Source organism: Ictalurus punctatus, chromosome 9 (genome assembly GCF_001660625.3).
Source record: "Ictalurus punctatus breed USDA103 chromosome 9, Coco_2.0, whole genome shotgun sequence".
Lineage (NCBI taxonomy): Eukaryota > Metazoa > Chordata > Actinopteri > Siluriformes > Ictaluridae > Ictalurus > Ictalurus punctatus.
The window spans coordinates 8,839,140-8,866,455 of record NC_030424.2 but is presented as its reverse complement, the minus strand read 5'-3'; the positions used below and the strand labels follow the sequence as shown (position 1 = coordinate 8,866,455).

General features: G+C 39.0%; 1 protein-coding gene across 1 annotated transcript in view; it reads right to left on the bottom strand.

Moving 5' to 3' along the window:
* The window catches only part of LOC108269994 (cysteine-rich motor neuron 1 protein), a 64,905-nt gene that overhangs the window by 10,303 nt on the left and 27,286 nt on the right, over positions 1-27,316 (bottom strand). Inside the window, exons 4-9 of the mRNA XM_053682450.1 lie at positions 24,831-25,070; positions 16,632-16,811; positions 10,849-11,052; positions 5,854-5,982; positions 4,194-4,344; positions 748-869 (exon numbers count right to left, since the gene is read on the bottom strand). Coding sequence (XP_053538425.1) covers positions 748-869; positions 4,194-4,344; positions 5,854-5,982; positions 10,849-11,052; positions 16,632-16,811; positions 24,831-25,070 — 1,026 coding nt within the window. The remainder of the gene's footprint in view (positions 1-747; positions 870-4,193; positions 4,345-5,853; positions 5,983-10,848; positions 11,053-16,631; positions 16,812-24,830; positions 25,071-27,316) is intronic.

The window sequence follows — 27,316 nt, the reverse complement described above, 5'->3', positions numbered from 1 at the left end:
TTGTTATTAATTTACTGGTTTAATTAATTTTCTTATGTTTAATCAAGGAGTTTCATTCATCATTATACAAAATGTATATAATGAATAATGAACAAATAAGAAAAAACTGGGGTCAGTACTGACATTAGTATAGATCACCGAGTGCCACAGTCTAAGCACAAGCGCCACTCTTCAGCACAATGGTAACCACAAAATTCAAAAACATTACAGAAACTCCTTCAAAACATAATGGAAAAACAAACAATAATGTCTTTCCCTGTACTGAAAACCACATAAAATTACACTTAATCCCTAAATTTACTCTCCTTGCAAAGCATGCTGGGAACTACAGATCCATTGTCCAGTTAGTTACGTCAGCAAAAATGATTCATGTAGCCTAGTTTTAACACAAATGAATTAAGTAAACTTCAGTTTTAAATATATTAGGTGGATTGAACACAATGAAATTAAGTTGTGATAAAATGTTCAAAAATCATGTTACTTTAGCTCATTCTAATTAATTAAAGTGACCAAGAGGGGAAAAAAAAAATTTTTTGGAGTGGGCTTGATGTGAAGTATTTCTTCAACAACTCCTAATATTATTATTATTATTATTATTATTATTATTATTATTATTATTATTATTATTATGAATAATAATACTACTACTACTACTACTACTAATAATAATAATAATAATAATAATAATAATATCTAATAACACTTAATAAATAGATCAGCAACTTGAGGCTTTACCCAATCACTCACCTTTGCAGAGGCAGATGTTGCAGCCTTTTCTGTTCTGCTTATAGCCATCACTACACTGCTTGTCACATGTGAAGGGGGGACACTTAATGCAGCGACACATCTCACAGCCATGTTTATTTCTCCTGTGGAATTACAATCACATTATTAAGGTAGGAAACTAACATTAGTCCAGTTTACACCAGTTTGCCTGGTGTTCATACACTGTGTAAAATGTATATAATAACAGAATGCAATGATTTGCAAATCTCATAAATCCATATGTTATTCACAATAGAACATAGAAAACATATCAGATGTTTAAACTGAGTAAATGTACCATTTTAAGGAAAAAATAAGATAATTTTGAATTTTATGGCAGCAACACATCTCAAAAAATTGGGACAGGGGCAACAAAAAGCTGGAAGAGTAAGTGTTACTAAAAAGAAACTGCTGGAGGAACATTTTGCAACTAATTAGGTTAAATGGAAACAGGTCAGTAACATGATTGGGTATAAAGAGTATCTTAGAGATACCCCCCCCTTATTATATATATAATATATTAAACACTCCTGCATTACATCCCTATCTTACATATTTAGCCTTTAGTTGCCTTTCATGACAAACACTCACCAGTTTCTTACATCTCACATGCTGCAGCATGCCCCCTGCAAGCTAAAAATCCACCTAAATTGTCAGCAGGTGTGTTATCTAGCAAGCCCAAGTGATCGAATGTAACTGATAGGACTTTTGGAAATCAAGCCAAGAATGATCCAACTAGTCATGCACTGAGCCCAGTCTCCTCAGGGAACAATGTAAAATCTCACAATGGGTGTACAGTTACACAATGATGCTCACATAGTACAAGAACTTTTATAATGTTCATAATTTCATCCATTCCCATTGGTCCTTCCTTTAAGAATCGACAGCTTCTGAGAAATCTGTGTACATGAGCATACAAGGCAATAACAACTCTCTGTGCCCAGCTGCTAATTATAAAAAGGTACACTGGAGAGACCACAAAGCCAGATGGTCAAGCCCGAAAACACCAGGGCATATGGTTCTGCTTTCTTCCCTACTATATTACTTCTCTTTGAAGAATCCAGATAAAAGCAGCACCCTGAATTTTGCAAGATCCATGTGGTGCACATGCAATTCCATCACTAACAAAGCATACAGTCTTCCCAGTCCCCTTAACTATACAATTCATCTATTTCTTACAGCTGTTCAGATAAGAAACTGTATATTCTGTTGTGTAACATTTGTGTAAAAGAAACACACCTCCACCATGCATTTTTTATTTTTGTCTGACATGATTTTATATATAATCATGACAAATCTGTCTCTATGTATGTACAGTATGTCACTCATTTGGTCCTCATTCACCCATTTATTGCTTTGTATGTTAAAGTAAATCTCCTTGACCTTATTTCTTCTCACATTTCTTCCAATACTTCCAATACATTGATTTCTTAATTTCATTAGTCTAGCCTAATTATGTTATCTGTCATTTCAACACCTTCAGGAACAGCACCCATTTGTACACTATATGCAGGTTGGTGCGGTAGTAGTGCGTTTTTGCTGAAACTAAGTATTAAGTTAGTGGACAGTGGAAACTCACGGTGTACAAACACAGAAACAGGTCGTCCTGTGACCTTTTGAAACAGGCTTTGTTTAAAGGCGGGCTGTGGAATTTCACCAGGGACTATTGCTGGCTCGACAAATTCCATCATGCCTCTTCCAATGGCCCTGTTACAGCCTGTCAGATCAGATGATATTTTAGTTCCACTGAGAAGGGGAAACGATTTAAGTCCCCTATTGTTCAGAGCCCCGGGGAGCTGCACTGTGCCAAATGTTTAGTTCAAACAACTTGCCCTTTGCACACTATGATGCACACTAGACCTTACATTTTTCAGTTTGACTATACTGTCAAAGTCCTGCTATTGAGGCTCATCTTTCCAGAAAGCAGAAGATTCTGGGCCTATTTCAGTTGTGCTTAGGCCTCTTAAGTCAACGGCAAGAGTATTTTGGGCCAAAGGGTAAGCAGCCACACTTCAGGTTTTTAATGGCATTGGGAATCTGGGCCAAAAATGACCCAAATGCAAGCAATACTCACAAGTGACCAGCTGTAAGCTTTGCTCTAACACGCGGTCTGATCAAGGCTGAGTTGTGGCTTTGTTGTAGGAGTTAGATGCAGATTTCAAAGTTCATGGTGGTAAGTGGGCTAAATGAAGCATTAAGTGTGAGCCAGTGCTGGACCATGTTTCTCATTTGCTATCAGCATGCAACAGGCAATTGAAGCCCTAATGACCTTCCAATGCCCATTTTCTGAACTATTAGGTAAAAGAATTACCACTGGTCTTTTTATAGTATTCATTTCCAAGTACTTGTGGTTTCATGTATAATTTTTGGAGAGGTCACAGAAGCATCAAACGCATGAAACCTCAAAACAACAAACATATTCAAAGCAAACCCTTGTCTCTTCATGGGCCAGTATAAACATATAAGCAGAAGAGACAGCTGGACAGAAGGCTAAATGTACTCTGGTTTATTAAGGGATTCCCAGAAAACGGCATCTCAGTGTGGGACGAAGCCTGTGCTTCCTGCTTGTATCCTCCCCTGAGGCAGTCACTGGCACTCAGTGAATATCCCACCATTCCCATCTCCAGAAGAGCCTCCTCAGAGCATGGTTTAAATACCAGAGGACTTTCACTCAAGACACTAAATTGTGATACAAAGTAGTTGTTGTTTTGAAACACGGAGATGCTTGATGAATTTGCTTAGAGGTGAGTAGTAGAGACTAGAGCTTCCAGATTTTGAGTTGAATGTGAAATTAAGAAATTTATATATATATATATATATATATATATATATATATATATATATATATATATATATATATATATATATATATTTTTTTTTATCAATAAGACAACATGAAGAAAAATTGAATGGAACCCAACTCAAAAGGGAACCCATCCTCTTCTGGGTGATGCTAGATAGTGGGATTATAAATCATTACAGTATACAGTTTTAGAAGAGTAAATGTAAAACAGTACAAGAAGGTTTAGTGGATTACACTCTGGTCAAAAAACTCCCTAAGACAACATGAGGAAGAAACCTTGAGAGGAACCAGACTCAAAAGTGAACCCATCCTCTTCAGGGTGACACCAGATGCGATTCTAAATCATTACTCTACACTAAATGGTCATACAGAACTTATTGTGTTGAAAGCATGTTCAATATGAGCATCAGGGTACAGAAGAACTTTTTAGGTTCACGTCTATGGTATCCAAGTAAAATTATGCACTGAAGCAAGGGTAAATCTTGGGCATACACTGTGCATACACTTTAAGGTATCCATGTAGGACCATCCCCAGCAGCAGAGATATATCTTACAATGATTAGAGATAGGGGAAAACATATCTAGACTGGACCAAGGAAACAATCTGAGGCATCAGTAGACTTACACATAGCCATAGGGGCAGGTCTTTCTGCAGGTCAGAAGTCTACACTCGGAGGGAGTGCTGCACTCACATACTTCACAACCGTAGTCATCCTTCTCATATCCCATGGGACACTGCTTGTTGCAGTAGCTGGAGAGTTTGGGGCAAGAATCATCTGAAACAGCCAAAAAGGTTGCACTTCATCAAAGGTTATATGATAAGCCTACAGGTTTACATAGATAATAAGACAAAAATGAGTCATATCTGCCTAAAGCAGTACAGTAAATGAAAATAAATTAGCATAAAACCAATGTATTATCAGATTTGTTAGACTATAAGGTTGCCTTTTGTGCTTCAAGTCCAAGCAGAACATAACATATCACTCCCATGATCCTGGGCGTGTTGGGCCAAATCTGTGTGTGACTTGTTCGATGAGAATGATGAAACACTGCAACACTTTGACTGGCTTGCAAAATCACTGGACCTCAGTTCCTTAGAAAACTAGTTGGATTATTTGGAATGGCAGATAAAACTAAATAGGAACCCACAAACTCAGACAGCGAGCTAAAATTGACAGGAACTATCTCAGTGCATAGGCATACTCTGACAGGACTGGCACTGTTATGGCATGGCGAGGAGTAACCAAGTACTACGACAGAAATTACACGAGACATTTTTTTTGTCCAGGGAGCTTACAATGTAAGTAAATCAGTTGTCCTGAGCATTGCCCTATAGAGGCAATGGAATATTACCTCTAAAGGTATATGCTTTTTCCTGAAAAAATCTTCTAAAAAGTCTTCTAAACATCTAAAGACTGCCTAAGCGTTTACTTGTATTGCACACCACTGGTACTTGCAGAAACATGTGCTTTTTGAAAGCGGACCATCAACAAATGTTCTCTATGCTATCAGGCAATATCTAAAGTAGTAGAGGGAACATCTCAGATTAGCTATTCTTTTATTCTGTACATGATTGCTTTACTGAATTTATGGACTAACACTAAGTTACAAGGTCTCTGAAAATTAGATAATTTACTGTGGATATTCCCTATACATAAAACTACACTATATGGCCAAAAGTTTGTGGACACCTGACCATAAATCTCATGTGCTTTTAGATCATCCCAGTCCAGATTTAGTACCCCCTGTCCTGTTGTAATAACCTCCAATCTTTTGGGAAGGCTTTGCAGTAGATCTTGGAGTGTAGCTGTTTGCTCATTCAGGCACAAGAGCATTAGTGAGGTCAGGAACTGGTGTCGGGTGAGGAGGCCTGGGGTGCAGCCTGCATTCCAGTTCATCCCAAAGGTGTTCAGTTGGTTTGATGCCAGGGCTACGTGCAAACCACTTGAGTTCTTCTACTCCAATCTTGGCGAACCATGTCTTCATGAACCTCGCTTTGTGCACAGAGGCACTGTCATGCTGGAACAGGCTTGGGCCCCTTAGTTCCAGTGAAAGGAAATCTTAATGCTACAGCACACAAAGACATTCTATATATTGTGCAATTGTGTGCTGCCAACCTCGTGGCAACAGTTTGGGGGTAGAACTACATACGAGTGGGATTTTCAGATTACCGCATACTTTTGCCCATATAATGTATATACCGACTTCAAAGTAGAGATCTGAACATGCATATGATTTGATAAAGAGAGCCTAGGTGTCATGTGGGAGGTCAGGAATTTACTTACTGCCAAGACACTGGCAGAGTAGACAGCCATTGTGGTCCTGCTGAAAGCCAAAAGGACAGTCATGTCCTGACAGAGAGCAGTTTTCAAGTGGAGGACACAGTAATGGGCTTACAGTCTCATATGAAGGCTCTGAAAGAACATATGAGAAAATAATTAGATACTAATGCTTCTTGAGAGAAAAAGGATCTTCACATTCAGACAGTACACATTAAAAGTATTTGCTGAACTTCCTTACCCTTAAAGAACCTGGGAGAAACTAAAACCAAACACACACACATACTATCATGTATCATTATTATTTTAATTTAAAATGTAATGGACATTCAAGATGAAATTCAAGATAAAAATCAAAGTGTCAAATGCTGTGTTTAACAGTACTAAAACAGAAGCATATTCACAATTTGAAGCAAGCAGTATGTCACTGACCACATTAGCCAGTGCTGATTCTATACTTAGATGCTGACTGAAACACATTATTGCTTTGGTATTCTTTCATATAAAAATAAATAAATAAAAAAAAAATGGTTGGAAAACAACTTTATCCAAAATCTGAGATAGAAAGAGAGTTGGAGATTGGGTGGTAATTGGAAAGCTTGAAGAAATAAAGTTTTCTTAAATAATCTTCAGGATATGGTCCAAACGGAGTGTGAAATTAATTATGTAAATTAAATAGTAATTTAGAGGTTCAGATATGATAAAACTTTGTCTGTGTATGCCAGTAAACAAATTTCCACATTTAGTAGCATTGCTAGTAGTAAAGCTATATGTAATTGCACTCAGTAAAGACAAAGATCACACTGTTTCACATGCCCAATTTTGTCATTTCCAGGCAGCAGTACTTATCACAAACTCAGCTGTCTGTCCGATGTGCATAACTTTCCAAACATCAATTTTGTGATAAGATTCATGTATAAATGCTAACATCACTGGCAGCAGCACTTTCCAGGTTTTAGTGATTAGGGATAAATGCAGATGCGATTATCTCACAGTGATTCTACAAATCTGAAAACTTTGATGAATGAACAGCCTCTTACAGTAGTTCAAATTTTACAGTCAACTCTCCTGTTAAAATACTGACATCACATCTGTTGGTATTTATATGATGTCAAAATGAGACCCTCAGCTTGAGGGGTGGTTTTCGTGGGCAGCACCGCTGTGATGGCACGTGTGCAACCCACTAATGCCTCTCCATGCTGGCAGGCAGAAAACCAAAAGGAGCTGTAACTAATTATGTTCCCGTACAACAATATTCTCCTGTTAAAGAAGGTAGGTTGGGTTCCATTTTGACGGTTAGACCTATAAAGAGCAAAGATTCTGCAGTCTAAGGAATGCCTGCAGGCGTGCTTTAATGAGTTGTGAGGAGAAACATTCATGCTGGTGGCACTGGATCACTAACAAGCTATAGAAAGGTGAGACATTACTCATGCAGTTCCCTTAAAAGGATTACACTGTCTTTTATGTATTTATTTAAACAGAGCTATACAGAAACATCATGAACTACATCAAGACGTGACTTATTTGCTATGCTCATATTAACTGTTTATGCCAAACGTAGATGATGCCAGCTCTTCTGAACACTCTCTAAGCCGTAAGTCTGGAAGGCTGGAAATCTGACAGCAGAATATTGTATACAGAAAACCTTCTCCAATTTTCATTGCATGCACATGTGTAGTAGTTAAACAAGAGAAATAAGTTGGTCTCAAACTCAAACATTGATTCTAAAAAACCAATAATCATCATGGTCACCACTAATAATACATACAGTACAGTGTTTAAGAATGTACTGTATGTATTATTAGTGTACATTACAAATGTGTTCAAACTCCATTTAATTATACTGTATTTGTCTAGAGCTCTAAAAAAAAAAAGAAGACATTATCACAAAGCAGCTTTACAGAAATCCAGATGTAGAAATACAAGAAAATTTTACACAAATTTTATATATAAACAATATCCTAAAACTCCTAAAACTCCTGAAATAATTTTAGTTTCCACATAAAATCACAAAAAGCACAGCAAACAAAACTTTTTTGTTCATGTCATTACACATTCACGTAACTATTTACTTTTACCACCAAGCTGATGTGTTGTGTGCTTTATTATCCCAATTGACAAGAGGTGCAATTTGCAACATCTTTTCACACACCTCTCAAAATGTTGCCATGTATATAAGAAGAGTCAGCTTTAAATGCACTGGAGTCTGAACAAACAGTGGTAGAGCTTTGAGACAGAGTGGTGAGAAGAAGACGTATAAGAAAATGATGTATGCTTGTGGAAGAGTAGAGAGAAATTGTAGAAAGTGAGAGGACAGGTAAAGCAGAAGACTACAAAGACATGAGATAAGAGTTGTGCCAAAAATATGTTGACTGCTTCATCCACCGCTGTGTCACTGTTTTATTTTTAAATCATTCTCACGGTCATTTGAATGAGTCAGTAAAGATGTGTGGTTGTCAAGGTCATCTGCTGACCAAATTATAAACACTCCTCTATATGCCTCTTCTTGAACTGACCTGTTAAAGGGAAAGCAAAGGGAAAGGTTTTTCCAAAGCTTTGCAAATTTCTTGGTCATTAATAAAGCTTGTTATTAGGCATTATTTTAGTGGCAGGAAACATTTAACTCGATGATCATGACTATGTCCTCAACCATGTTTTTTTCTGCGAAATGATAACATCTTGGAAGCATACTATAGAGCAAGACTCCTTATTTTATAACAAATCAATGCCATCCTCATTTCACATGAACAAGAGCAAGAACTACTGAAACGGAGGCCCATTTGTGGTGATTTGGGACAATGTCCAATTCCACATTTCCTAATAATGCTTCTCCCATCATTTTCTTCTGTCCTAAATCCTGGTCTTTTCTTCTCTTTCTGGGGATGTATATGGAAGCATATGACAGCAGAACTTGACTACAGATCACGCTCAAGGAAAATGCGTCAGGCTATGTTTTCCCCCAGTTTCATTGGTTGAAAATGTGTGTGATGTGGATGAAATGCTCTGGCCTCACAGAAATGAATGGCAAAGAAATAACCTAAAAAATAATACTAAACTAAATTCACATCATGGAAAGTGCAAGATCCCATAATCTTGTGTGCAATATCCCATAATCTTTTCAATTATCAATGATTACATTTCAAATGAATCAAAATGGGCAAACCAGCCATAAAAGGAACTATAAAGTAAGACCACTTTCTTTTCCTAAAAGCTATTTGACTTAGAGTAGGGAAAAACTTTATATACTAGTGCTGTGAAACCATCTGATATAAAAAGGAATAAAACACAAGAGGGCATGCTGTTATAGAAAAACAATCAGTGTTGGTGTGCTGTGATATGTAGGTCCGTTAACACCTTGAAGTTGATTATTTTCCTATATCAGCACATCTAGGAGTTTTCAACCACCCCAAAAGGACCCATTTCACACGCCTCTTCATCTCCCTCCACTGGCTTCCTGTAGCCGCCTGCATCAAATTCAAGGCCTTGATGCTCATGTACAAGACCTTGTCTGGAACAGCACCCTCCTAGCTCAACACTCTCCTTGAGGTTTACGTTCCCTCACGCAATCTGCACTTGGTTAATGACCGACGCTTAGTAGTGCCTACTCAGCATGGCTCAAGGTCCCTTTCCAGAACCTTCACACTATCTGTCCCTCAGTGGTGGAATGAACTTCCAACCTCAATCTGGATCGCAGAATCTGTCACTATCTTCAAAAAAACAACTAAAGACCCACCTCTTAACTAACCCCTAACCTGCCAACCCCCACATTATTAAAAAATAATAATACAATTACTCTGGCTCTTACACCTCTACTCTGCACACTTTGCTTCTCTATAACTTAATTAAAAATCTTGTATTGTAACACTACTTGTATTATTCTCCGCTTCATATATCGCTTTGCTTGTATTTCCTCATTTGTAAGTCATTTTGGATAAAAGTGTCTGCTAAATGAATAAATGTAAATGTAAATTCTAAAAATGTATTTTTAAAGAATGACACACATCATACTATTTCTCCTTTTATAGTTACATTCAATACTGTGGAACGTTCTATTATCACTTACATTATAGCAGCGTGGTTCCCATACCAGTCTCTGTCTTTTTACTCTCTCTTGAAGTTACTAATACAAAAAAAAATTTCAAGTTACCAAGAAACCGCAAAGCCCTCTGTCTTAAGGACTTTCCCCATGATGGAAAAACGTAAGGAAACAACTTTACCTCTGATTGTTACAAAGCGCTGACACTAGAGACTCCTTCAAAAATACTAGATACACATCTTCTATACACGTCTTGTGTTGGAAGTTACAATACCACATTAGAAAAAGCGCATTTCTTGAAACCTCACAGCTGGAATTGCTGTCAGAGCTGCTATAATAGAAAATTCATCAACACCCTCTGACCAGTCAGAATAAAAATATCTCCAGTGCTGTCATATAATACGTTTTATTATAGTTGAATGCATTATTTAATCACAGGATTAGGTCTGATTTTTTTTTAAATTAAGATGTTATCTGAAGAGAAAACATTTTATAGTGAAACTTTGTTACGCACAATTAAGAATGCAGTTTTGATTGCTAATAGGACTGACTGTAACTCTGTAGATGTTGTAGCTACTAACACACTTTCTCACTTGACTGTGTGTGGTCATGCAAACAGTTATGAGCCAGCAGTCATTGAAATGTTTAAATAGTTAGCATTCTCTGAGTCTCTTAATGATTAGGTGTTGAGACATTTTTCCTCACTACAGGAAGTGGGAGATAGTGTGTTTGTGTTTGGGAATTTCGGTTAGACTGAGTGTTAACATTAAATTGTGTGTGTGTGTGTGTGTGTGTGTGTGTGTGTGTGTGTGTGTGTGTGTGTGTGTGTGTGTGTGTGTGTGTGCATCTAAAATGGAAGTGAACTAAGTACTTGTCTGTTCACCAGTATGTTATGTGCCAGTAGTGTGTGTGTGTGTGTGTGTGTGTGTGTGTGTGTGTGTGTGTGTGTGTGTGTGTGTTCCTACCCTCACAGAAAGGGCAGCACTCTCCAGGGATCTTGATAGGGTTATGGCAACTCTGTTTGCACACCATGGCTGTGCAGTGTGGCTCGCCGTCCAAACACTGGCAGAAAGTGCAGTCGTCCTCCTTCCACTGCTCCTCGTGCTGCCTCAGCTTATGATTCACCCAGCAGCTGGCCTTGGTGCTGTCCACTGATAACAGCTCCACATCTGCAGAGTGAGAGAGAGAATGAGTGAGAGAGAGAGAGAGCGCAAGAGAGAGAGCGAGAGAGAGAGATATTATCCCAGAAGTAAAATTGCACTGCAGTTAAATAGAGTACAGTGCAATAATGAAAAACAGTCCAACAAATCAACAGGAAACAAGATGAATTTGCAATTTAGAGAAAATGCTTGAAGTAAAAAAAAATGTAAAATAAAATAAATGTTATGGAAGTTGCACTATAATTATTCTAATAGGATGATATGGGAAAATATGCTGAATTGGTCGTCCTGGGGCCTTTAAAGAAAAAGGAGGGGTTTGATCCAAACAAAAATTTTATAATACACACTATATGGCCACACATATACATAAGTATGTGGACACTCTTTCTAATTATTGAGTTCGGTTGTTTCAGACACAACCATTGCTAACAGGTACATAAAATCAAGCACATAGCCATGCGATCTCCATAGACAAACACTGACAGCGGAATGGGTCATACTGAAGAGCTCAGTGACTTTATACGTGGCACTGTCAAAGGATGTTCAAGTCAGTTCATGAAATTTCTGCCCTGTTAGATCTGCCCCGGTCAACTGTACATACCATTATTGTGAAATGGAAGCAGACGAGCAACAGCAGCTCAGCCACGAAGCGGTAGATCCTGCAAACTCACAGAGCGAGGCTGCCGAGTGCTAATAGCGTGTAAAAATCCTATCCTCTGTTGCATCACTCACTACAGAGTTCTGCCTGTGGAAGCAACATTAAGCGCTATAACTGCTTTGAGAGCTTCAGGAAATGGGCTTCCATCGCCAAACAGCTGCACACAAGCTGAAGTTCACTATGTGCAATGCCAAGCATTGGCTGGAGTGGTGTAAAGCACAACACCACTGGACTCCGGAACAGTGGAAATGTGCTCTCTGGAGTGATTAATCACGTTTCACTAACTGGCAGTCTGATGGACAAATATGGGTTTGATGGATGTCAGGAGAACCTACCTACCTGTAAAGATTGGTAGAGAAGGGATAATGGTCTGGGGCTGTTTTCCAGGGTTTTTGCTAGATCTCTAGTTCAGTGAAATATTAATGCTACAACATACAAAGACATTTTAGAGAATTGTGCTTCCAAATTTGTGGCACCAGTTTAGGGAAGACCCTTTTCTCTTCCAGTCTGACAATGCAAAGAACAAAGTCCATAAGGACATGGTTTGATCATTTTGGTGTGGAGGAACTCTAGTAGCCTGGACAGAGCCCTGAATTCAACCCCATTGAACACCTTTGGGATGAGTTGGAATGAGTTGGAACATTAATTGAGAGCCAGGCCTTCTCTCCCAACATCAGTGCCTGACCTCACAAATGCTCTTTTAACTGAATGGGCACAAATTCCCACAGTCAAACTTTAAAATCGTGGAGAAAGCATAACTGGAAGAGTGGAGGCTGTTTTAGCTGCAAAAGGGGGCCAACTCCATATTAATGCCCATGGTTTTAGAATGGGATGTCCACAAACTCATATTGCTGTGATATCAATTGTCCACATACATTTGCCCATATAGTGTATATGTCATGTGGGGAATTTAGTTAATGTTTCTTCAGTGTCCATTCTTGAGCTGTGTCAAGGGTTAATATAACCACTAAAACACGTTTAGCATGACCATTGACCCTCAACATCTCCACATGGGTATTATTTTAATTTGAAGGAGGAAACAACATTTAACAGCATTATTCCCACATTTACACCAGTGTTTGAAGCTGGGAACAGGCTGAAAACAGAGCCAAATGTTTAAGAGTTTCCTCAGCTTTCAGAATGTTCTGCTAACAGTTTACATACGGTCTTGTGGAAATGTGTAAGTGATGTTTCAGCATTCCTAAAAGTGCAGGTAATTGCTTCTGGTACTGTTTGCAATAAAGGTGGCTTGGTGGAGGTGAGGCATTTTGTGGTTAAGAGTGTGTGTTTTATTCTTTAGTTAGGTTTATGCTTACTTAATAGCAGAAGACTTTAGTGTGAAGTGCTTGTGTGCATGTGGGTGCAGTTAAACTTAATGATTCATCTACATGTTCCCTTTTCTTGATTTCCTCCGTCCATCTTCCGAATTAAGTAACACGTTCACACATACCTATTTGACCTCATTCAGGAACGATAAATTGTAAGATACTTCTTATGGTACATACAGTAGCTAGGAGTGGAAATGTACAATGATTAGATTGTGGAAAATAAAGTACAACAAATAATAGAAATATATTTCACAAACATTAGTCCTTTATCCTGACCTAGCACAAAGCATTTATTTTGAACCTACCCAAGCATAACTGATTATTCAGTTAACAGAAGAAAGATGCCTAGGGTGCCTGCTCACCTACGTGAACATGTCACAGGCCTGCTGCAGGGAGGCATGAGGACTGCAGATGTGGCCAGAGCAATATACTGCAATGTCTGTAATGTAAGATGGCCAAGACAGCGCTACATGGAGACAGGAAGGACAGCTGATCGTCCTTGCAGTGGAAAATTACATGTAACCATGTGACCCCCCAGACATGATTGAGAACTTGCAAATGCCTTGGTGGAAGAGTGGGGGAACATCTCATAGCAAGAACTAACAAATCTGGTGCACCCCATGAGGATGAGATGCGCTGTAGTACTTAAAGCAGCTGGTGGCCACACCACATACTCACTGTTACTTTTGATATTGACACCCCCTTTGTTCAGGGATTCATTATTCCATTTCTGTTCATCAAATGTCTGAAACTTGCTCAGTTTATGTCTCAGTGGTTGAATGTTTTTATGTTAATACAAATATTTACACATGTTAAAAGATTTGCTGTAAATAAAAGCAGTTGAATGTGAGAGGGTGTTTCTTTTTTTGTTGAGTATATTTCCTTTTAAGATTCTCATTCTGAAAAGAGCCTGTAGAAGCACTTCCTATATAGCTTTTTAAGGAACATATATTAGGGGTTAATTATGGCCATGTTTTATCTTTAGTAACTCCAAAATTAGATTATGTATACATTGCTTATTGACTATGCATTAAGCTTTGTTCATTGTGACTTATAGTCACCGGTCACTTTATTGAGAACACCTGTACACCTGCACATTCGTGCAATTATTCAGCCAATCATGTGGTAGCAGTACAATGTGTAAAATCCTTTAAATGCAGGTCAAGAGCTTCAGGAACTGTTCACATCAAACATCAGAATATGGGGGAGGTGTCATATCAGCGTGCCTTTGACCATGGCATGGTTGTTGATGCCAGTCAGGCTGGCTTGAGAAAATGCTCATCTCCTGAGATTTTCTCACAGAACAGTCTTTAGAGTTTATACAGAATGGTGTGAAAAACAAACAAAAAACATCTATTGAGTTTCAGTTGTGCTGGCAGAATTGCTTTGCTGATGAGAGAGGTCAGACAAGAATAGCCAGTCTGGTTCAAGCTGGCAATAACCATGGTGAACAGTAAATCATCTCAAAACACACAAAAAATGAACCTTGAGGTTGATTGGCTATGACAGTAGATCACAGCAGGGTGCACTTCTTTCAACTAAGAACAGGAATCTACAGTGCTACAGTGAAAGGCTGCAGCAGGAAAGCAAGACGGGCATAATGCCAAGATTACCATGCTCACTGTGCAATTCTCCCACCTAGACACCCCAAGCCCCTTTGATGGCACTGCATGCCCTCCTGAAGGATTCCTGCTACAGTGCCAATTTTGTTTTGAAAGCCTGTTGGACCGCAAGCCCAAAAGAAGCAGTGGCTGACGTTCATATTCACCGGCTGAGCACACCAATGGGCTAAAGGCCTGGTCGACCAAGGACACACAGGCCTGGAAAGCATGGCAGAGGTTGTGAACCCCTGAGAAGGGTGTTCCGGTGGGCAGAGGTTAACCCTGACCTAAAAAATGTTTTGGGACGGGCCCGTCTGTCATGAGCTACGACACAGAAAGGAGGGCTGGAGACAAAGAAGAAACGTACTCTACAGCCGAGCTCCCTCCTGAAGACGACGGGGTGGCCTTTCCAGCTAAGCTTCCTGCAGAGGGCGACGAGGCACATTTTCCAGCAAAGCTCCAGCCAGAGGCCAACAGCAATGCCTCCCATGCCCTTCTCAGACCTGAGGCTAACGGTGCAGCCTCCCGTGCCTTGCTCATGCTTGAAGAAGACAGGCAAGAATGCCATTGTGCCGCCACCTGACACTGGCAAGTTTTATCCCAGCACCACCACCAGACTCCGGCAAGTATGTTGCAGCTCCACCACCTGTCCCCGGCAAGCCTGTCATAGACCCATTGCCTGCTTCCAGCCAGTATGCCCCATGTCTGCTCATTCCATTCACTTCATGGAACTACCCAGCAGAGTGTTCATTACATTAGAGCTAATAAGCATACTGATATAATAGTCTGTACTTATATAGCGCTTTTTTTTAACCTTAGTGGTTCTACAAAGCGCTCTCATTCACACACACTCGCACACACCAATGATAGCAGAGCTGCCATGCAATTTGCTAGCCTGCCATCGGGAGCAACTTGTGGTTCAGTGTCTTGCCCAAGGACACTTCGAACCGCTAACCCTACGATTAGTGGACAACCTGCTCTACCAACTGAGCCACAGCCGCCCATATATAGGTAAATAACCAAGGACAGGTTGATGTATAGACCACAGCTTAAAGTTTTAATGACTTATTGAACTCTAGCTAATAAGCTAATAAGCTAGCATGAGCAAAAGTTTCTGTGGAAGAGAATGTTAGACTAGCTTGCTAAACTCCATTTAAATAAATTTGCGTTTTCATGAAATGCTTTAACTCATGTAACATTTTAATTACTTTTCATCCAACTACTTCAAAATGAACATGGCTGCCACAAGGGCAGACAACAATACTTTAGACTAATCATCACCTGAGATTAAAAGAAATTCAAGCCTGTTTGTAAAATTACATGGAGTTTTCTGAGTGAAGTGCTCCTCTAACTTTCATTTTTATAGTGCAGGTCTCATTAAAACCTTTCCACAGTGTAAAACAGCCCTGAGATGAAAGCATTCCCTCCTTTAAATTCCAGGTGGCTCTCTTGACTCTGACCTCCTATAACTGCGGCTCCAACCTCTGATGTCTGCTGAACTCAGAAAGACACTTTGACTGAGGGAAATACTAGTCCATGATCTTTCTGTCTGTTAGCCACATGTACTGCCAAGCTACTTATAGTCTTTATTATCCACACAGATCTATAATTAAAACCCTCTCATTGGCTATCATCAGTAAGAGGTTTGGTTATTGCTCTGACTGCATTTTGTTTCACTGTGACTACTTGATGTGCCCGTTAATGGATTTAACAAGAATTAAAACTGAACACATTATTGGTTCGCATTATTCATAGTTTGCTAATTGCTTTGGGAATATTGTTTGAAGCCTTCAACTCTCATTTTAGGTAATCACTCTCTTTTCTTTCACTTCTTTCTGCTCAGTGGAAATTTGCATTATCACAGTTGGTTCCATTAACATAATTAAAATCAAATCTACTAAATGAATACATTTTAAATAATAATAATAATAATAATAATAAAAACTTTTTAAAAACACAGGTGCCAACATCACTAATAAGGAAATAAACCAGGTAGTATACCTTTGCAGACAGGGCAGCATTCGCCCTCTGGGAGGTAAAAGTTATCGCACTCCAGCTCAGCACACTCAGCCTTGGAGCAGAATGAGATGCCTCCACGACAGTGACATAGCCAGCAGGAGTCCATGCGGTACACCTCACCCTCAGCAAACTTGGTCCCATTGTGCATACACTTAGGGGAAACTGGTGAAGAGAGATGGAGCATTTTTTTTAATACCATGGTCTCAAAGTGATTTATGACTGGTGAATGGTTAGTTTTCCTTCTAATGTGATCATAGGTCTAGCGTCACTAAACATTTTTTGGTTTGTAGTGTTGTGTTGTAGTGTTGAAGGAAACACTGCCAGCTTTATTTAAAATTTTATGGAAATAATCTGGGCTTCCACATACTCTGCACCATACACATATTATATGCAAGCTTATGTAAAGTATTTATATAATAATTTCCTACATACTCCTTCATAAGCTCCTTCATAAGCTTCCTGATATCTTCATCAAGAGAGGTTTTAATTGCACACATTTGAATACATTTCACAAATCAATGTATTTCTTAATAAGTTAAATATTTTTTAACATAATTAAACATTTAAAAGTAACATAATGGTAAACTGGCCATTCCCAGCAACTGAGCAAATCAACCACTAGGGATGCAAAGTGGGCAGGTGACAAAGTTTAACCCTAAGCAAATGAGAAGCAAAGACATGTGGAAACTACCAACAGGAATGAGAGACAGTGGCTGTAAATATCATTGGTGTTTTTGGTTTCATGTAATGATATTTGCTTCACTGATCTGCAAGTTCTCCAAACCAAACAACACTGGTGTTTTCATCATTCTGCTTTGGTGCATCAAACCCTTTAATCCAGTAAAACAGGTAGCAGAAATCATGAAAAGCAAAACATTGTTTTAGAGTCTTTGTGACACTAGACGACCGTGATCCTGCAGAGATGAATGAATATACATTTTGTAGCTAGCTTTGAGATCATGATGATGGACATGGACATTGTGAGGACATAGGCCTGGTGCTACCACTGAAGTTATGAAGTGAAGGTTTAGAATAAAGTATGCAAAAAACATCAGCTTGATTGGATTTGGTTTGAAAAAAAGCAAGCCTTTCTTTTAAATATCCATGACATTTTAAGATGGTTATGAAGATATGATTCTTGTTCATACACCTGGTCTGAAAATGTTTTTGGGATAAGATTGGACCTTGTAAAATGGGAGAGTTTTTAGTAGTATGACAAAACAACATGATATTCTGTAGTAAAACATAATGATAATGCTCAACTTTATGAACAAAAATATACTGTAGTTTTCAACCACTGTATATGTACAACCATTCAGTTCAGGCTGCTGAATATTTTACTGACAACAGATTATTTATTCAGACAGAAATATAGTACAAAATTGGGCATCATTACAAATTGCCTACCATATAGCAAGAGTTTCATATTTCACAATAGCAGTACTCCTCAAGAGTCCACATGCTAAAAGATGTCTTCTTATAAACCTTAAATGCTAAGGCAACTTCAGCATCTGTAGGCAATACCTCCACAAAAAAAGGAGCTCTGACTGCCTGATCCACTTTCTTCAGACTAATGCAAAGCAGGTGGACCAGACCATTTGAAAATAAAGAGAGGATTTTACCTCTTTTATTCTCTTCATTTTTTCTATCAACCTTGTGTGTGCATTAAGCAAGCAGAGCAAACTAAAAGCAAAGCAAAGAGTCAGAGGAACTGGGATGAGATATTAGTATATCACAGACTCTACAAGGAAGCCACATAAAATGTGTGCATGTGGTTTTAGCACTGTTTGTGAATGTTAATAGCAAGTGTGAATGATACTTCACACATATGCACAAGCACCTGGAAAGTATTTTTCCTGCTAAGATTTATATATTTTTTGTTATTTATTCGTGACAGTTGTGCAGTTGTTATTTTATGTTTGCTACCAAAATATTCTGAATTCTAATGCCAGCACTGACAGTAGTTACAGTATTCTGATGTTGCTGTTGATTTATACATTGCTGGTACTAGGGAACAAACAGCAGAACCTTCTTCTAGCCATGAAAGTCATGAAGCATACCCCAGAATTATTGGCATGACACCAATCATGAAAACAAACAGAAATAAATATATAATATGTAGAGACAATATAGTTCCATATTAGTTTTTCATTTTAGTTTAATTTAATTATAAACTGTTTTCAAAAATCTTGGTACCCCAAAATTAATATTTGGTAATAACACCCAGAAATGAGTTAGCATTTTAGCACTTCCAGTTCCATCGAGTTTTTTAAAAATACGTTTTTGGTTAAATGCCTGAAATAAGGTCTGGGGTTAACACAAGCTCAAGATATTTTCACATTTTATTCTACAACCCCAATTCCAAAAAAATTGGAATGCTGTGGAAAATGTAAATAAAAACAGAATGCAATAATTTGCAAATCTCACAAACCCATATGTTATTCACAATAGAACACAGAAAACATATCAAATGTTTAAAAGGAGTAAATGTACCATTTTAAGAAAAAAAATAAAGGTAATTTGAATTAATTTTCCAGCCTTTTGGTGCCCCAGTCCCAACTTTTTTGAGACGTGTTGCAGCCATCAAATTCAAAATAAAAAATTTTAAAATAAGAAATATTTTTTGGGTATATTTCCTCAGTTTAAACATTTGATAAGGTTTCTATGTCTTGAAAAAGGTGGTTGCTAACAAGTGGCTAAATGGGACAAAAGAGGTTGTCAAGGACATAAACGTCATCACGCCGAACAGAAAATCTCATCTGCTGCAACTCGTTGTGTATATACTTGCGCTCTTGCAAACTATTCCAACTCAAACTTTACAACTTATCAGTTTATAGTATTTTACAATTGTAGTGTTCTCTTTCATCATCTCGTGTTCGAGATCCACCTATGGGAAGGGCATCTGTACCTGACCTCTGAAGAAGCATCCAATTGCACCAAGTCTGGCTGTGATAGACAGGAGTGCATTTCCAATGCCAGGTAAGGCACGTTCCTTACCTGAGTGCATAAATGACCTGCACATGCTCCTCTTCCTCTGTTGACCTGGGCCTCAAACACATGAAAGAGGCCACTATTTTCCCAGACAACTGTAGCCACTGCTTAGTGCTTCCCAAAAAAGCTCCAGCACAAAGGCTCAAAGTGGCCGCGAACCAGAGGGTAGATTGTCTGTCTCTGATAGGGTAAACGGCAATGATGGTGCACTCCCGGGAATCTCCCGAGGTGCAGCCTCTCTGAGTTGGTCCAACCAAAGTGACCCTTCTCTCTTCGAGGGCATCTTACCAGGTGAGCCCTCCTTTGTTAACAAGCCACCCAGGTCCAGCGACAAGGACAACGCGGGCCTTCTAAAAGGTTTAGAGGATGACAAAGCCATCCCATCTTCTTCACTGCCCCAGGCTAATGTTCCTACAGCCCTAAGTCAGTCAGTCCTGTTCGAGTTTTGTGACTGAGCGGCCGCCCACCTCAACATCAAATGGCCGGACCTGCAAAGTGCCACTGGCCAAGAGAGGGATGTTTACTATGGGAAACTCCTGGGATCCCCTCCCGGCCAGAGAAAACGGCTCCTCCTGGTCCTCCCCGCATGTGTCAAGCACATGAAACGCTGCTGGGGAGACCCTCAAGGTTAAGCATATGGTGGCTCTCGGCATGGGTGACCCACCCAGCCATTAAGCACTCCATTGCCAGACACCTTAACCCCTCCCAAGGTGGCCTGCTCACACCCCAAGCCCACTCTCCCCAGAAACATGGACGATTTTTCCATGTCCATCCACCAGGCCTTTTATAAGGCCTCGGTCTTGGCAGTCAGGGCCCTCAATGTCTTCTTGCTTCAATCAGCTTATCAGGCTGAGCTCCTGGTTGACATGGGGCAGTAACTGAAGAAAGGGTGTCCCTCACCCTCACTCTGGAAGGAGACAGTCACTATTTATGACCTCGTCCTTCGCAATGCGTGCCAAACCATACAGGCAAGCTGGCGTTCCATGGCCCTCTTGGTGGTTGGCGAGCGTGCACTCTGGGTCTCCCCGATAGTGAGAAGTGGCGCATCACAGGAGCACCAGTGTAACTCGGCCGAACCCTTTTTTGGTCCCACCATCACTTTGATGCAACAACGCCGTGATGACAAAAAGGAGGATGAGGCGCTCAAGCTGTGTATGCTAAGGAAATCTGTGCAGCACCAGGCCCCCCCCCTGTGGCCACCTAATCCCCCTGCAGGACACCATTTCCAGAACACTGGCAGACCGAAATCTTGTAACAAGCCACCGACTCGGCTTCTCCCTAGCCTTGGGGGAGAAAGTCATTCACCGCAGCCACGGCCAAGAAACCCCCTCACCCATCTCCCTCTGACCCCAAAATGAAGAGGTCAGCCTAACGCATGGTCCCAGGGAGCTTTGAGTCCATGTTTTCGGCCGGTCAGCCCTCTGGACTCCAGTTTTGCCCTCCTAGATCACCAAGCTTTCGGTCACCAGGCTTTCTGTCAGTGGGCTCAGTGTTAAACAAACATTTGAGGAAATACACTTTCAAAATGCTGACACAGCACTCTTTCTTGTTTAATTAATCAGTAAATATATTATTCTATTATATACAATAAACATATCTCATATTATGGAAAATGTTATAAAATCAAGTTTGGAAAAGTTCTCGGAAGCTTGGTGATGGTGACGCTGAAGTCGAGCGATCATGGTGTAGTTCGTTTATAGTCACCACTGCAGGTGATTTGGCTGCGTCTATCCTAATGTAAACAATGTTATTTTTCTGTTACTTTTCTGTATAGGCCTGAATTGTTTTAATTTAGTTGCATATTGTTATATTTGATTGCATGTTTTCATTTGGTTGATGGCATTTTTACTTATCTTATATTTTGGGCACAATTTTATTTATATTTTGCTTCTACGACATGATGGACTTTAAGGACCAGTCTAATTTGATGAAAAGATTTGTACATTAGCAGGAATGTAGCACAACATGGCGGTGAAAGCAGTAATCTGTTATTTAAATGTGAAAGTGCAATAAAAATATGTTGTCCCTAAAATCAATGAATAATCCTGATAAATAATCATGGTCTCAATATTGATCAAAATAATCGTGATGATCATTTTGGCCATAATCGTGCAACCCTATTCATGACCATCGCCTGTTTTCCTCTGGTCTGATTATGGACAGCTCTGGTTTGTTGCTTTCTGCCTGTGTCCTTACCCATGCTTCGGACACTGGAAATGATCAAAGGCAACAGGAGCATTTCTAGAGACTAAGAAAATTTTTTAAAAGTTAGATATTTGTCAAAAATGCTGATGAATTTGAATCACTGTATAAAATAAACATTATATACAATCATCATGTTGAAGGGGTCCAATTATTTGGGAGTTAACTAAATATTGCTGTATCTTCATCAACAAAGGTGAAGTTGCTCATTCCTTCTTTCAGTCATATGTGCACTTTATTACCATGGCACAACTAAATCAGACACTGAATGAGTTATCTTGTACTGGCACCTCCACTAGCCTAATAGGCAAGAAGAAGAAAGCATCCAAATATCTGACAATAAATGTTAGGACAATAAATAAACAAACAAACAAACAAACAGGTTAGACAATAAACGTTAGGACAGATGGCAACAGAAAGGACATGCTCCTCCGGGTCACTTTTTATCCAAATACTGAATCCCTTGCTCCTGCTGTCGCCACTCACATCCCTGCCATACACACACACACACACACACACACGAATGCTCTTACACTCCATCACATCCCTCATATCCCATAGTGTCTCCCTTTCCCAGACACACAAAACACATGCCTGTACAGATTCCTGTCAATGAACTGTTTAACCCCCTGCACTTCCCCACTTGGATGTGTCTGTGAGCAGACAAGCAAAGCCAGGCTCCATTCTCCCATTCGAAGCGAGACTGGTAGCCTAAGCGCTTTCCTTCTGTTCACCCGGCTTCCTCGCTAAGTAAATTAGTTCCGCAACATGGCACACATTTACAGCATGGCCAAGAGGCCAGAATGGGAGTTTAGACTGTTGGTAAAATGCGGAATATCTGAAGCTAGCACAAAGTACACAGTGAGAGTGAAGTCCCCTTCTCAGTGTTAAAGGAAGAGGTCTTATACATGCTCTCAATGAGCCTCATTTATCAGATTGGATACCAACAAATTTATTTGTAAAATCATTCACAATCATTCTGTTGTTTTCAACACTCTGTGAGCTTTGCCTTTTATGCATTTTTGTGGGTATAAATCAACTGTGCTGTGAATGTCAATCCATACAGGATTTTGCAGAGTTTATTTGATTATTGCAGCCAAAAACGGCTGCTGCAGCTTTTTAAAAAAAATTGTGATGCAACTTGCAGAGTTTTTGTGCTTTTTCGCAGAAAACATGCAATTGCACAAAATTGTTTTGCATAGCCTTTCACAATGATGTTTGTTGGTAAATGAGACCTTTTAGCTGTTCTCATGTTTGATGCACATGAAACGAAGAGGGCTTTGGCTGAATGCGAGTTGTGATGATGCCACATGACGCACCATGTGGCATCTTTCCCCAAATCTGCAGTAATTTTGAAAAATTGCAAGCTCCTCTGAATATTGCAGAGATTGCTTGATTTTGCGTTAATTTCTGTGATCACAAAAATTCTTAACATATACATATGAGTACAGTGAAAATCAGCATTCCTGGAAGTTTACTAAATCTGGCAGGAATGTTTAGTTCATTTACACTCAAATTTGATTGATAAATGAGGCCCATTGTGTGTTATCCTTCAGCCCATACACCTTAACAATACACACTCTCCCTAGTCCTACAACTTACTTTCTAACTATATGCATACTTCACATTATGTAATAAAATTTTGATTCAGCTGTATTTTTTGTTTTAATTCAATAGTGTATTTTATGTTGACCGATATGGCACTGGTCATGCAAGTGAACACCATGCAAGTGAACCAAAATTTAATGTGTAGGTCATCGTCAAAACCTGTAATGCTTTGCACGATTGTCTGTATCAAATCTGTAAACTCTCGAAATCAGCAGCATATCTGAAATGGAAATATGTAATTCAGGTTTCCTAGGATTCAAGAATACACTCCAGAGCCTCTGCTGTGTGGCCTTATTTACAAATACTCCTAGAAACGAAGATAATGACTTTAAATAGTCAGAAGGATGCACCAGTAGATGTCAAAAGCTCTTTTCATAGCATTCACATATTGTACATAAACAACGTAATAAACTTGGTTTACTAATCCTCGTAAGACCCCAGTGCACAGATAAAGTGATGATGAACAGTAAATCCAGTTACACTGTAGCATTAATATTATATTATATTAAAGTACAAAATTCACTACCAAGAACAGGTTTTTACTTTAATATTCATAGAAATCAGCTTTAGCTGCACATTATTTTCAATAATGCATTATTTTAAATGGGAACAAATCATTAGCTGCTTGAAAAATCATTATATGAAACTGAAAAATACAGTTGATGTCATAAGTTGAGAATAAGCTATTTCACATAACAGATGTTTAGCCACAGTTGGAAAGGGGTCGGATATGCAGAAGATGCTGGAAAAGAAAGAATGCGCAGGACCTGGAAGATTTTTTTTTGAAGAGTGGACAGTTTAACTGCTTAGGACAAACAAGGGACTCATGAACAGCTAGCACAAAACATAAAAACAGTTGTTGTTCATGCACGTAACGACACACAGTATTAAGAATCAAGTGTATGTTAACTTTTGAACAGGTTTATTTGTTTAAATTCAGTTATTATTGTGTCTTGTGGACTATATGTAAACATCTGATATGTGATGTAGCTTATTCAGGGCAGTACTAAATAAAAACAATATGCAATTTCTATGATTCCTCTTATTATTATAATAATAATAATTATTAATAATATTAAATTATTAACATTTTGCAGATTCTGCAAGGTGTATGTAAACTCATGACCTCAACTGTATGTCCTGCTTATATTCTATTCATTCAGTCGTATTCAATTTTCCCCTAGTTGATGTGATGTCATATTTCGTACACGTTTTACTGATGAACCTCTGATATTGATCTAACTGCTTTGGAATTTATGTTTCAGTCACTACTGCATTTAAAAAAAAATAATTGAAACATTTTTGCACCAAACAGTTTAGCGATTGCCTTGAATTTCACACCAAATCCACACTGCGTTTACATTTTCCTGGCACTTTTACCTTTCTCGCATTTGTAGGAGTGACAGCAGTTGCCTGGTGCTCCGGAGGCTTCGCTGATGATCACAGCTTTGTGGCCACTGGGACATTCTGGCTGGGGTGGGCATTGAGCACAGGTGCACTTGGGCGGTAATGTGGGGCAGCAGCCTGCAGGGGGTGTGTAGCTGCGGGTCAGTACAGAGTCAAGAGGGCATGAGGGCATGGCTAGAGTAGGGCATGTGATCTCAGCACACTTCAGCTCCACTGAAACACACAGAGGAGAGAGAATGAGCGGTTGAGCAACAGTAAGACTAACAATCAAACACTTTCCAACTGTGAGCGGATGGATATAAAATGGATACACAATGGATAGATATAAAAAGTCTACACACTTCTTTTTTTTTCAGGTTTTTGTGATGTAAACTATTATTATTTTTTTAATAAAAATTTGATATAGCAACCAACAAAATGCAAGTGAAAAAAATTATAGGGGGAAAAATGGAAAAAAAAAAAAAAAAAAAAAAAAATTGTAGCACAAGTGTGTGCACCCATTTTAAGGGTCTTTTTGGGTTGAGATAAGAGTCTACCAATTTAATTTGGCATTTTTTCCACTCTTTCTTGCACAAATCTATTAAACTGCTATTAAAAGGATCTATTAAAAGGAGCTCTCCTGTGCACATACTCTTCAACTAATTCCACAGGCTTTTGATAATAATAATAATAATAATAATAATAATAATAATAATAATAATAATAATCTCATCTTTTATTGATGACCCTATACACTTAGAGTATATCTATTCACTGTAATGGATGGTCAAAATCACTTTATTAGACACCTTGGAGTAATTCCCAGAAAGAGAGGCAGAGATCATAAGAGGCTTTTATGTTGACAGCAGTGTGTGTATCTTCAGATGTAACTCTGCCTCTCACTGACAGCTTTACATGATCCTGGACACCTGAGTGTGAGAACATTAATACACGCAATGGAGATCCCTGTACTTCCTGTTCTTCCAGGAAGCTGTGTACTATTTACATAAACAAGCACACTGGCTTATTCAGTTACAGCAAAAACCCATTCATTCAAACATGCTGAATATTTCTTCAGCCATTTATTTTCTCAGCACCTTCATGCCTTTTATTAATAGCTCAACAGCCTGTTAAAACAGTCCCTCTTTTTACCTTGGAGTGAATTTTGATACCATTGTTTTTTTAATAGTTCAGATTTGCTCATCCACTGCAAGGCCACTGCAGCCGTACTGTTACCCAGTGGGGTACTTTGGGGTGTACTTTGGATGCCGCTCAGGAAAAAGAAAATTGTTGGATTATTTCTCCGTGTGTTGCTATTGAGGCAGTGGTTCAGTAATATTGTGGTAGAACAGAAGCGTCCTCTCAGAGCTTGGGTTACACAGCTCTTAAACAGAGTTTATTTTGGATTATTTTCTTAGTAGTGCTCAGTTATATGCAGAGTAAAATTTAAAAATGTTGTATATAATATATTATTATATATAATGTGAGAGGCACAGATTAACAGGCCATCTGGTTTTTCAGTTCATGCCTAAGCAGGTTTGAAGAAGCATCAATGAAGTAATGTGGGAAATGACTGATTTGGAGTAAAAAGAATTTCAGCTAATTTTTGGATTAACTTCTCCATTTGCATGCCATTTAACGTTTCAGGGCAGGAAAATGCAGCACTGCCAGGTGAAGAGCTTGTTGAGGGGAGAAAATAATTCAGCATAACTACGTGATGAGGCAGATACCCTGCTGAGTCAGAACATCACTGTAGTGAGACTTCTTCCACATGGGAATGTTGCAGATGCATTTACACGGACTCCCAAAGGAGTTAACTAACACATACACAAGACATGACTAAAGCTAGAATCGGAATGCTGTATTCAATCCATACTGCCAATGTATATGGGCCATCTTCAAACATGCAAGGATATTTGTATTCACTCTGGCAAAAGTTATTGATAGCTACTGAACGTCACGCTCATGTAAACAAACAATGCTAATATGGCGATCAATGAAAACTAGCATGGCAGCAACACTAGTTCTTATCTTCATTAGCATTGTTTATGTGAATCCGAGGAGCTCAAAATCAGATCAGATGACTGCTGTGACCGATGTGAACATGGTTTAATTGACAATAACATTTGTGCTATAACAATGGAACAGAAATATCACAAGACCACAAACATTAATTGCCTCATGAGTATGAGGAGAAACAAGCCAGTGATATTCTCCAAAATCTTGCCAGAATTCTCAATCAGTGAAGAAAATGTACAGCCTGACAGGACTGTTTAAAAAGTACATAGTCAATTTTTTAATTGCATGTATGTAAAATGCTAGCTAACACCTGTGCACCTAGCAATGTTAACAATTCTAACTAGCTAACACAGGTAGTGGCAGGCAGCTTAAAAACTAATGGGAGTTCACTACAAAGTAAAACAGAACAGTGAAGACCATTTTCAGAAATCAGTAAAGGCCAAATTTCGTATGTTTATAGT